Source organism: Phodopus roborovskii, unplaced genomic scaffold, assembly GCF_943737965.1.
Source record: "Phodopus roborovskii unplaced genomic scaffold, PHOROB, whole genome shotgun sequence".
Taxonomy (NCBI): domain Eukaryota; kingdom Metazoa; phylum Chordata; class Mammalia; order Rodentia; family Cricetidae; genus Phodopus; species Phodopus roborovskii.
The window spans coordinates 1,631,269-1,644,559 of NW_026125759.1; the positions used below are offsets into that span (position 1 = coordinate 1,631,269).

A 13,291-nucleotide genomic window follows, 5' to 3' on the forward strand; every position below is an offset into this window, starting at 1 on the left:
GGATGGCAAATAAGGTAGTCATCAATCTCATTATCAGGGAAGGACATTTAAGGTAGGCTCTCCACTATTGCTTACATTGTTAGTTGGGGTCATCCTTGTAGATCTCTGGACATTTTCCTAGTGCCAGATTTCTCTTAACACCTATAATGGCTCCGTCTCCCTCTGTGACCATCCCTATCTCTTCTTATGGAGATATCCACTTCTCTAACTTCCTCCACTTCCTTCACTACTCCTGGCTTCCAGCTTAAGGGCACAGAATACTCTGGACCTGACTCAGGTCCTGGCCTGTTTTTCTATTGTGGAAGGCCCAACTACCTCCTGGAATAGGGGGCAACCAACTTGGAGGGTGTCACCCTTCCCTGATTTATATTCCTTTCTCTGCTTTAGATCTGTATAACTGAAAGATCCAGACTACCTCTCCCTTTTCTAATAATCCCCAAGCCCTAACCATCCTCTTCTACCATGTCTGCTGACCCAATTCCCCACCTGTTTACTTAAGAGGAAAGGGATCATATTGAGACAAGGGTAATGAAGGCTTTTTGGCCTCAGCCACTGTTAACAGATATTTTGAGGCAACTTTCCCATCCAAGTGCTCTGACTGGAACCCCAATGTGTATGCTGGTGTGCCCAGGCCCTGGGACACTTTTAACTGGTGAGTTATGACTGGAATTCAGAGTGCAGCTTGAAAACCCACAAATTTTCCTAAAACCAATAAGGTCCTTCACAGCCCAGAACAGTTTCCTGGGGGCATTTCTTGAGCAATTACAAGAAGCTTTCCAAATTTACACCCTTTTGACCCACTGGATCAAGAAAATGCTGGAGCATTACATTTCGTTTTTGTCCTGCAATAGGCCCTGAATACGCACAGAAAAACTCCAAAAGCTAGACAATTGTGCAGGGATGAACTGCTCCCAGCTCATCAAAATGGCCCAAAGTTTTTCAGTAACCAAGACACTGAAAACAAAAACAAACTATCTTCCAGTGAGGGCTGATCTGGTTCTTTCTCTTCTGAACTCAGGCCTGCAATTGTAATTGCTGTCTCCTGACCTTTAGCTTCTCTTGCTTTGTGTCCAAATAATGGAGTCCTGGGAAGGGTCACATCTAAACCATCTACGTTTCCATTCCAGAACAGAACAGGATTGGGACTCTCATTAAGTCACCAGAAACACATTTTGGCCTAGGTTTTTATATGGAAGCTTGGATTTACACTGGTCTTAGGAGACTTAAACCTGTCACCCAGATGAAGCTGTGTGCTGGGGTGGAATCATGTTGAGAGTTGCTCTCCGTGTACCCATGTGTTCCCCTAATTCTACACACAACAGACCAGGGAGCCTGGCAGCACCCATAGCCATATGCCTAAAGCCTAGAATTGTGAGCTCCAGTGCATTCCTTGGAATATTGCCTGGCACATAACATGCCATGTCCTTGATTACATGTTACTTATGCTGCCTGCTCACCCTAACCTTACACCCAGAACAACATTCCAGAAAATCCTTGATAAGAGGGGATGCTATACATCACTATCATATGTGCAGAATAACTGCCATCTTCATAAGACCAGTTGTGTCTGCTTGAGAAAAAAAATGCATTGAGGCCGGATTTGTTGACTGGACATTTATTCCCTCATAAAAGAGGGCAGGGCGATTTGTTCAGCCCTCACTGTTCCTTCACAATTGCAAGCAGTTCTATCCCTAATTGTATGTGGCCTCAGGCTAATTGTATGTGGCCTCAGGGAGCACTTAGAGTATAAAAGTTAGGGAACAGTAGGGAACGGGGACTCTATCTATGAATGTATGGGGAAGCCACTATCTATACTGGGTGATGACTTTCCGGTGTGGCTGCTTTGGGATCACTAACACTTATGTCAGTACCTCTTTCCCATTCTGTAAGTAAGCCTAATGGGCTCATTGGTTCCCCAGGGGCAATTTGACTTTAGGAAGTGTGGTCCCTAGTTGTCTTATAATTTGTGTCTTGTGATTGGTAAAAAATATACTTATTTTAAAATCAAAACCTATATTTTGTTTTTTGTATTTTTGAGACAAGGTTCCTCTGTGTGGCTCTAAATGTCCTAGAACTTACACTATAGACTAGTCTGGCCTTGAACTCAGAGTCCACTGGTCTCTGCCTCCCAAGTGGTAGGATTAAACATCTGTGTCACCATGCAATGACCCCAAACCTACATCTTTGTAAATAAAAGTTAATATTATAAGAAAAATTTACTAATACAGATAAACAGCTGATACTTTGATGCACAAGAATGGCTTCAGGTCACATAACTATTTAGATTTTATTTGAAAGTCAACAGGAATATAGGTGCTGCACTTCAAAAAAGCTAATGATAAAAGATAGTATAAAATACAGTCAAATTTGAAAGACATGTTTCTTAGTTAGAACAAAGTATATTTTTCAGGTACAAGTTTTTCTCAAGACTCATCAGAATAACATTTGTTAATTATTGTATTTCAGAGAAACAAAGTATGTTGGAACTTCTACTATTCCCTGTTGTTACAATTCAATATTTAACTCCCTGTAATTTTTTTTTGCAACAGAGTCATTTGTTTTTTAATTTCGTTGCGTACGCTAGTAAGTAGACTGCCATCCTCCAAGTCCTCCAAATCCTAAACACAGAAGAATAGTTTAGTCACAAAACAAGTTTTCATCACAGATTCCAAAGTCTATAATTACTTTCCCAAATTAAAAATGTTTTCATATTCAGGTAATATCCATTATCTATTCTGTCTTCATAAACCACTGTAATATGGGTCTGGAGAGATGGTTCAATGGTTAAGGACCTGGGTTCAATTCCCAGCACCCACAACTCTCTGTAACTTCTATTCCAGGGGATCCAACACCCTCACATAGACATAGATACAGGCAAACACTAATGTACATAAAATACAAATAAGTAAGTTGAAAAAACACTGTACTATCTGAACACCCAAATTCATACCATAAAGAATGTGTGTGTACTTGTGTGTGTGAACAAGGAATTAAAGGTAACTATAGCATGTACAAAAGTAGCAGTGTGTGAATCAATAGTTTACTGAGATGTTAGGGTTTGAAAGAACAAAAAAGCACAGCTCCCAGTCACCCTGAAGCTCAATTGGGAGCATAAAGAACTAAACACTAACAAGCACAACATAGAGTAGTTGGGCACAGTCTCAAAAGCAGGGCAGGGCTGGGATGCACATGAGTTGGTAGAGTGCTTGCCTAGCATGAATGAACCCTGGGTCTGATCCCTAGAACCACATAAACCAAGCTGTGGAACATGCTTGTATTAACACTAAAGAGGTGAAGGCAGAAGGATTAGGACTTCATGGTTATACTCAGGTATATAGGAAGACCAAGGCCAGCCTGAGTAAGTTACACAAGACTCGATCTTTAAAAAGAAAGAACAAAAATATGTAGAATAGAAACACTAGGAAATCCACAAGTCCAATCAGTAAACATGGAGATTTTGAGAACATCTTAGAAAGTTCTCAAATATCAGGTTATAATTCACTTGTTATAACTAACAGTCAATGTGAACAAAATAATTAAATGATCTGTATATTGATACTGTTTCCAAGGTACAGAAAAAAAAAGTCCATTTTTGTACTTTGGTTTCTATTACATGAACTTGCTGTGTAGCCCAAGTGAGTCTCCAACTTCCCCATCCTTCATTTTCAGCTGTCATCATTTGCCTGTGCCTGTGTTATCATTTCACTATAACCAGTGAAAATTTGAGTTTAAGTTAACTAACAGGTTATTTTTTTACTTTCTGTTTAACGTGTACTACTATGTGAAAGTTGTGGAGAGACTTTAGAAAAAAATCGTAGCACAAGATAGCTCACCTCTTTTAATGGAAAAAAACATGTAAACAAAATAATTCAAACACCCAATAACTGCAATGAAAATGAATCTATTTTTAGCTATAGTGTAAAAATGGGGTTATTGCAAGTAGGTTGGCAAAAGAATAAAGTTTCAAAATTAAAGCAATTAAAAATATTTTAGGGGAAGAGTATAAGCAGGGACTGGAAGTACTCTTAACTGCTGAGCTGTGTCTTCAACCCAAATCTACAAATTTTTACCCTCACTTATCTTTTGTTTCTAGACTCTGTTTTACAATTATAAACTGGCATATAAAAGACTTTGGTCAAAAATAATTTTGGTCACTATAATTGTTCTAAAATCTAGTATCTCAGAAAATGTTCCTATAATATATTTAAAAACAAAAAGTCCAATAATCTCAATTAAGCACTTCCTTATTTAACATACTGAGGATACAAGGACAAAGGATAATGTTAAAATGATGTATAGGCTTATTACTTGCAGTTAAACAGAGAATAACTAAAGTGTTAATGATCTACATATTTGATGCATGAGCACATTTCTGATAAAAGTCTCAACATTTCATGATTTGAATATTTACCTATCAAAATCATGAGAGATTTGTGAATTTGCTTATCACTTCAGTCATAATCAATTAATTCAGAAGGGAAACTAGTTAAACATTGAAAATGCATTAAGAGTGCATGATGGGACTGGAAAGATGACTCAACCATTGAAGGCTAGGCTCACAATCAAAATTCTAAGAGTTTAATTCCCAGCACCCAAAGCTGTCTCTCCAGCTACAAAAAAAAAAAAAAAAAAAAAAAAAAAAAAAAAATTATGGTACAATTTACAACACACCTTAAGAAACTCCTCGTTTTCCTGCTTAAGTCCTTTCAGGTTGTGGTTCTGAATCATTCTAGCTTGTTGAAAAGTCTTTTGTTGTTGATGGAAATTAGCCTACAAATAAAAATGGAAAAGTAATAACAAGTATGAAGGTAGTTGCTCTTGGTACTCTCTTGGGCTTCTCTCATGCTAGATAAAGTGTACAACTAAGCTAATCCAGGGACTAAACTTTTAAAGTCAGGCAAAAAGAATTACAAATTAATCTTAAAAGGAATTGTTTCTTTAAATAAATGCTGTCAGTATTTTGATATTTTTTTTTACCACAAAGTTTAAGCAATTTGTGTTTTTACCACTAACCACCAAAACAACCTCAAAGTCATGGAGTAGGAATTTTTACATTCAGATTCTATATGCACAGAACAGTAAGAATTTATGATCTTCCTACCTCTACATCTCAAGTATCTTGGAAAGCAGTTTGTGAGATGGAGCAGGAATTTCTCTTATTCAAGACACCTTATTCTAGTATTGTCTACAAAGGTGATTTTCCAATAAGCTTCCTTTTAGCTCTTTAACTTATTCTCAACCAAAGACTTTTACCTCTACCCTACTTTATCCACTTATTTAAATATTTTACTCTATATTTTTCCATTACTCATAACATACTTTTCTATAGTATTGGTAATAGAAAGTATATATTAACTCCATGGCAAGTATTATTTTGAACTCGTAGATTAATTCTATATAAACTCATCCAATACTTCAACAACTATAGGAAATAGATGGTTAGTTACCATTTTCTTTAAAAAATGAGGAAACTGAGATACAATGAATGACATACTGCCTGTTGTTCCAAGGCTAGCTATTACTGAAATCTGAATCAGATCCAAAGCACTATACCTCAGAATCTAAGCTATAATCATTATAGACGCTCTCTCTCCACATATTAAGAGCTCCTAACTCTTAACATTTTCTACTGGAGCTTACTCTTTTTAGCATTATGGCTGAGCAATACTTCAAGACCAAAAATTCATGAATCCTAGCTTTCTTTCACTGTTGTTCCTGCTCCTGTTATCTCGTTTTCTCTTTCTAGCCTTGAACTGCACAACCAATTGTTAAAATATACCCCTTTGCATATGCACCTTGTTTGGTACTTGCTCTCTCAAATTTACTTGGCTAAATCATGGGCTTGGAAACCTCAACTCCAGCCAGTCTACCTGTTGGCAACACTTCCAGCACCTGATGACTTTATCTAAAGGGAACTTCCAGTCTCTCATCAGCATATTAGCACCTATCTACAGTTGTATACATCATGTGTTCTATTTTCCCTCCTAGTTTTAAGGCTGTGTTATACTTCTTTACTAAATTCAACCTCCTCAAACACCCCATTCTTAATAACTCAGCAATTATCTTTGTCTTCCTCTTTTTAAACATATTCCCCTTCCCTTAAAACAAGCAAACAAAAACTATTATGTTACTCCTCAGGCTATCACAATTTTTCCTATCCTGTCTTGTATTTATTTCTATGAGGTTTACACTCACTTTTCCAATCTAATCATTCTGATTCAAGGCACCAATGGTAAACTCCATGTTGTCAAATCTACCTTATTTCACCTGTAAGTGGCATACTGTGAAAGCAATAGGCTCTTCTTTTAAAAGGCTTCCTTTACTTGGAGTAGTTTAATTGCTACCCAATAGACCTCTTGGTCTCAATCTGCTTTACTGCTTCACTCTCTTTAGAACCAATGCACTGGAAAACTCCAGGGAACTGCCTTTAATTCAACTGGTATCCTCCGCCAATTTATTTATTTAGTAGGGTTTCTCTGTGTAGCCTTGTCCAGGAACTTGTTATGTAGCCTAGGCTGGCCTCACACTGAGATCTGCCTGCCTCTGCCTCCTGAGTCCTGGGATTAAGGGCATATGCCACCACCCAGCCCTCAGTTACCTCTGGATGGTTTCATCTGATCTTCATGGCTTAAAAATGACCTTAAATTAATAACTTTCAACTTTGTGTCCTTAAAAAATGGCTTTCTCCTAAAATTCCATTCTCACATACTACTGGCTTACTCAGCTGCCCCACTGAATGTCACATCCATTTCAAGTTGAATTTCCATAACTGCTGCGGCCATCCAACCCCCAAACTGTTCTGATATAATCGGGACCTCAAATATAATATTAAAATGGTTTTCTAAAATGAAAAGGTGAAAAGAAACAAACGGAAAGTGTAATTAATGCTTTAAAATGTTTGCAGAGGGTTAGTTTTCATTAATATGGGAATGGAAAAGTAACATATTTGACTGCTGAGAATAAATGATTTTGTGAACTGGTGATGTAGCTTTGCGAAAGTGTACTTGCCTCCCTTGCAAAATGTCCTGGGCTAACTCAAAAATTCAGAAGGAGAAATGGAAGAAGGGGAAGAAGTGGGACAGGGAATGGGAGGTAAAGGAGAGGGAGAGAAGGAGAGGAACATGGAGAAGAGAGGAAGAAAAAGATACAAACCATGTTCTGTCTATGGTAATGAGTTCAGAAATGGGGAAATGTCCAAAAACTTAACTAGGACAGTGATAGTCCTGCACAAGAATATTCTGGCAAGGCTATTGAGAAAAGACTGATACAGTTCACTGAAGCCAATAAATTTGTAGTTAAGTCTAAAAACAGAAGATTTGTCATATGGCATTTAGTAGGTTCACTAAGATGCACCGACGGGTAATACTACATAATGTACTCCACACACCATTCAACTATGTATGAAACTAACCTATCCACAATTTATTTACACAAATCAGCAAGCTTTCATTTATTCTTTTACAATTTTCTATTGCTTAAAATTGCAAGAATCTTAACTGATATCAGAAATCCAATAGCTTTTATGAGCATTGTATGTATCTCTATTTCTGTGGTTTATGGTTCACCAGGAATGGAACACGAAGCCAGTAACAGATCATGAAACCCAGCTCATTTTCATGTGCCTAATGCAAGGCTAGCTTATCTATTTTAACAGGAGCCTTAGTAATAATAGATTAATTATAACAGCAAATGTGATACCAACAGTCAGTTTATCTTCTTGGTCTCCAAGTTGCTTTATATCGAAATCCCATTGCTGGAACAGTGTTATAATCTGCTCAGTATATTCAATTTTAAACTCTCGCCTGTAAAACATAACAATGAATGTTACACTGCATATCAAGATGAAGAGAACATTCAAAGAAAAATTAAAACTCAATATTATGTACTATAAAAGGAAGGACATAATAGCAGAGTAAATATCCTTGAGGAGAAATAAAAAAATAAAATTAGGTTTATGTTGATACCGGAAGTATTTTTCCTAACTAATAAAAAGGTGTTCTCACATGGTGTCTTACTGAACAATAACAACATATGATTTATCTATGTATGTTTATATATGATAATATATATGATGATATACATATGAATTTTAGAAAAAGTATTTAAGTTTTAAAATCTGTTTTGTCATAGCCAAGACTACAAGGGAATGATTAAATTTCTTAAAATACATAAATTATTTTTCTACCTTGTCAAGCATATCTTTAAGAAATGAAGTTTCTATGAATCCACTTTTTACTGACTTACAAAATGAACAGAAATGAGGTTTTAAAAATAACCCTCAATTGTTATTTAAAATTAAGGAGAAAAAACACATGATGTTCACAGGCTTCACAGAAACATATCTCAATCCAGAAAGTTGTGACAGCTTGCAGAAAAAGTTAAGTCAAAACTTTTCAACAGACTCCACTTAATGGAATAATCAGCACAAATGTATACTATAAAAGAAGTGAAGCATCTTACACTTCATCTTCATGAAATTTCAAATGCTGTTTGATACTCTTGTTGCAGTCCTTGACAACGCCTTTAATGTATGCCTCCATCCTTCTCTTCTTTTCAGTAACAGCACTACTGAGGTTAGCTTCATTGAAAAAATTCATGAAAATGTAATGCAAGTAAACACAGAGTCAGGTAAAATTCTTTCAGCAATACCAAGGACACTTAAAAATAGCACCAACAAAACACCTCAAGCCCTTCACATTTTATAGCACTCGAGATTTTTTGTTTTTCATAGAAATATTCCAAATCAAAATAAAATTCTAACATTGCAAATATGTATGTTTCTGAGCATTGTAAATTAGAAAAACCTAAATTACTACAATTATAGTCTTCCTGATGAAGATAAATTTTAAATCTGGAGATCATAAAAAAGACTAATAAACAAAATAATAGAACAAAAAAAGACTTTAATTTTCCGCAAGGGAAAATTATAAGAATACACATGTTTTAAAAATTTAAACACTACTCTCCAATTGGAATTCATTATATAGCTGGGCAGTGGTGGTGCATGTCTTTAGTACCAGCACTTGGGAGGCGGAGGCAGGTAGATCTTTGTGACTTCTAAGGCAGCCTGGTCTACAGACAGAGTTTCAGGACAGCCAGTGATTCACAGAGAAACCCCCATCTCAAAAAGAAGAAAAAGATTAGGAGGAGGGGAATACATTGTATGCTAAAGAAGTCCATGCTGTTAAATAGCCAGATTCCAGGCTAGATATGGTGTCACTAACCTTTTATAACAGCACTTGGGAGGCAGATGCAAGCATATCTTTGAGTTCAAGGCTAACTTGGTCTATATAGTGAGTTCAAGACCAACCAGGGCTACACAGTGAGATCCTGTCTCAAAATATTTTTAAATTAGGTCAAATTTTAAAGAAATTGAAGGCTTCCATTCAAAATGGATAACTAAATGAAGTGATAAAAATTTACTTGTAACATAGTAATGATATGTTGAAATTTACTTTTTACAAATAGAAAAGACCAAAGATTGAAAAAAGAATCTTAGTTTAGTAATTACCAAGAATATTGTTTTTGATTTTTCAAGTCAGGGTTTCTCTGCATTGTTTTGGAGCCTGTCCTGTAACTCTCTCTATAGACCATGTTGGCCTCGAACTCACAGAGATCCACCTGCCTCTGCCTCCAGAGTCCTGGGATTAAAGGCGTGCGCTACCACTACCTGGAATTACCTCTGATAGTACCAAAAACATTTTTAATACTTCTGTGAAGCTTTGCCTTTTTTTTGAGGTAGAGTTTCCCTGTATAGCCATTCTCTGCCTACCTAGTGTTGGGATTAAAGGCATGCACCACCACTGCCTGGCATTTGTAAAGCTTTTATAGGACATTTTTTACAGTTTATAAAATTTTGATACTTCAAATAATGTTTGTCAAAAACATGCCTTTCTACCATAATTACCATCACAACCTATGATTAAAGTAATATTTTATGCTTTTAGTAGCTACAATAAATTTAGGAAACAAGTACTCTGATATCATCCAACTGTGAAAATTCTCCCAAAAACACTTGACAGTATAAATAGTTCCTGAAAAGGAAGAACATGTAAACTGTTCTTAAAGAATGTTGTCTCCTAATCTAGATGAGGCACCTGAATTTAGTAACCATAGTACCCTGCTGACAACCAGATCTCACATTTGAAGATCAAGATGGCCAAAATAGACATTTTCAAGCCAAAATTATTTACATGGTGACACCCTGTCTCTGAAACTAAAACAGGGTGTGTGTGTGTGTGTATGTGTGTGTGTGTGTGTCACAACAATTAACATATATTACAAGATTTAAAAAGATGTAATTAAAACAGAATTTAAAATGTAATGTCTTTTTGACATCTGATTAAAGATATCTCCCTGGACAGTAAATTTCTTTCATTTTTGATACATAGCTTATTGTAAAAAATATTATGGTCAAGACAATTTGGACTCAGTATGCTAAATACATGAATCATAAAGGAGGCTAGGATAGTCAGAGGCATGTGGATGCCTGTGAATTCGAGGCCAGCTTTATCTACATAAGATCCAGAACAACCTGGGCTATGCAGTGTTTCAAGGTAAGCCCACCAGAGACCTCCACATAGACACTCTTAAAACGGAATAGAAAGTCTTTACTGCCAGCCAGCAGATGCACAGAGAACTTGCCCACATCATGCAGCCCTAAGCCTTACATTTCTTAGCCTTTTATGCACAAAAATCCTATCCTGGTTGGCACACTGCACTTGAAAGAAGTGGAACTGCAGAAGCAAAACAGCAGGGCAAATATGTGTATGGATTTTTTTCTCAGAAACTTTCCCAGCCACATCCTGGAACCATTGACTTAGCCTTTGTGACTGTTTTGGCAGATGGGCTGGCTAGTTTATGCCAACTTGACACAATCTAAATTCACCTTAGAGGAGGTAACTTCAATTAAGAAATGCCTTTGTAAAATGGGTTATAGGCAAGCCTACAGGCTGTTTCCTTGAGTAGCCCTTGAGGGAGGGCTCAGATCACACTCCTGGATGCTGCTGGGGTCTATAAGAAAGCAGGCTGAGCAAGCCAGTAAGCAGCACTCCTCCATGGCTTCAGCATCAGCTCCTGCCTCCAGGTTCCTGCCCTGTATGAATTTTTGCCCTGGCTTCTTTGATGATGAAGAGTGATGTGAAATTATAAGCCAAATAAATCTTTTCCTCCTTAAGTTGCTTTGGCCATGGTGTTTCATCATAGCAATAGTAACTCTGGCTAAGACAGTGGGAATTTCTGCCAATTTTCTGGGTTTCAATGCCTGAATTGTGTTTTATCATGGCATCAGTTATGCTAAGGTATGGGGACTATTGAAGTCTGGAGGTCTCCTAAATTCTGGATGCCTGTCAGAGTAGAGACACTGTTTAAAAAAATAATAAGTTGGGAGAGAAAAAGGAATCCAAGAGGATTTGTAGAAAATAGAATTAATGAGACTCTGACATATGTAAATATGTGTATATATAAATCTGTGAATCCAAAGAATTATAAATTATTGTCCCATCCATTTTACTTTCCATAATGCCATTTGCGTCACATATATACAAAAGTACCAGGTTTACTTTCCCTATAAAGAAAAAGTTTAACTGAGAAAATCTCTGAGCTAAGTAAAAAATATTTGTCCAATATCCTATCACTGAGAATAAAGTATTAATTAACAATCCTATAGCACATTGACACTATATTGAAAATTTTCCAAGATAGTATTTTAAACACTATATAGTTTTAAACAACTTTCTCTAGATACAAATACATCAAAAATGTACCTCCAATATTTTCCATCTTATTCTTTACTTCAGTCCTGTAAAGAAATTACATTAAAAAATTAAAGTTGAGGTTTGTTTCAATGGTCAAGCATCACCTGTATGCACAACGCCAAGCCTTTTAATTAAGTGTGAAATTGCAATATAAAATGCTTGGTTTCAAGGAAATACCACATGTGAAATAACATATCCAATACTTATTACATAAGCAAAGTAAATTTTTCCTATTCTTTTTTGCTTTTCTAGAAAATAGGAACCCAGTTAGCCCAAGATGACCATAGAGCTGAGAATGTCACTGAACTTCTTACGCTCTGCCTCTATCTCCCCAGTGCTGGGATAACAGGTATGAAAATAATTTTTGAGCACGGAAAATTGTTTTAACATATTACCCTGGATCTTCATTCTTTCTTGTAGGAAGCCTTGTCATCCTAGGATTTTCATGCTCTGGACTTCTTTCTGCATTTAACAAGAATGAAAAACATTTTTATTGAAAACAAAAAGTTAAATGTGCTATTTTAGGTAATTTTAATGAAATAGTAATTTTATTTATAGTTTTTTTTCAGCCATTTTCTAACATAATATTTTAAACAATAATTTAAATGCAGTATTATTCTGAAGGTTAGATGAAATAAAATCATGTTATAACCATAAAATAAGTACAGGTTTTCAAGCCCTTCTAGGGTAATGTCACTATATGTTATTTACAATTTATTGATATATGTACACTGTCCTGACAAAGTACTATATGTATTTCCAGAATTTTCATATAGGCTTGTGAAGACTAAGAGTAAACAAAGTATATGAAAACAGGAACCTTTCATTCTATTTCAGACAGCTATGTAAAAAACCAAATGAACTGGGAAATCACAACAACTGAGGAGGTTAGGGTGTAGAGCTTACTGACAACTCTGAAAGCTACATGACTCATCCCTGAGATACCCATGGTGGGAGGAGGGATCCACTTCCTGTAAGGTGTCCCCTGACAAACCCCCTATCCCAGCACACACAAATAAATTGAACTATGGGGTGCCACCAAACTTAGAACTGGATATACTGTACCTGGAGGAGTCAAGCCTGCTGAACAGTCCAGTCCATTATCTACTTCTTCTAAGACCTCTTCTACTTCCTCTTTTTCATCATCAATATCATAGTGATAGATTGCTATGTGCTCTTGGTTTTCCATTGGTAGCTTCACAGGTCTCAGAAAATAGATTTTTAATATTTTGTCACTTAAAACAGAAACACAGATCTTTCACCTGAACCCAAAACAATCAACTTAAATCAACCAATAAAATGTAAAATATCCAGTAAGAATGAAAGTAGTTGAATAAAAAGTTACCAGTTTCTATATATTATTAAATCAGAAATTAACAATTTATAATTTCTGATTTTAAAAAAGGATGGTTGGAGAGATGGCTCAGTAGTTAAGAGTGTATACTTTTTTTTTTGCAGATTGACTTAAGCTTGTTTCCCAACACTTACATCTTCCTGTAACACCAGCTCTAGGAGGGTCTAACCATTACTAGCAT

The 13,291-nt window shown here is 36.1% G+C and overlaps 1 protein-coding gene across 1 annotated transcript; it reads right to left on the minus strand.

Moving 5' to 3' along the window:
• Positions 1-2,397: 2,397 nt before the first annotated feature.
• Positions 2,398-12,958, minus strand: LOC127217629 (synaptonemal complex protein 3). Its single transcript, XM_051178614.1, has 7 exons — positions 12,822-12,958; positions 12,152-12,218; positions 11,766-11,800; positions 8,461-8,578; positions 7,703-7,802; positions 4,672-4,770; positions 2,398-2,618 (listed from the first exon to the last, which is right to left on the minus strand). The coding sequence occupies exons 1-7, from the start codon at positions 12,943-12,945 to the stop codon at positions 2,520-2,522; spliced, it is 642 nt and encodes a 213-aa protein (XP_051034571.1). The 5' UTR covers positions 12,946-12,958; the 3' UTR covers positions 2,398-2,519.
• Between the last annotated feature and the right edge of the window lie 333 nt (positions 12,959-13,291).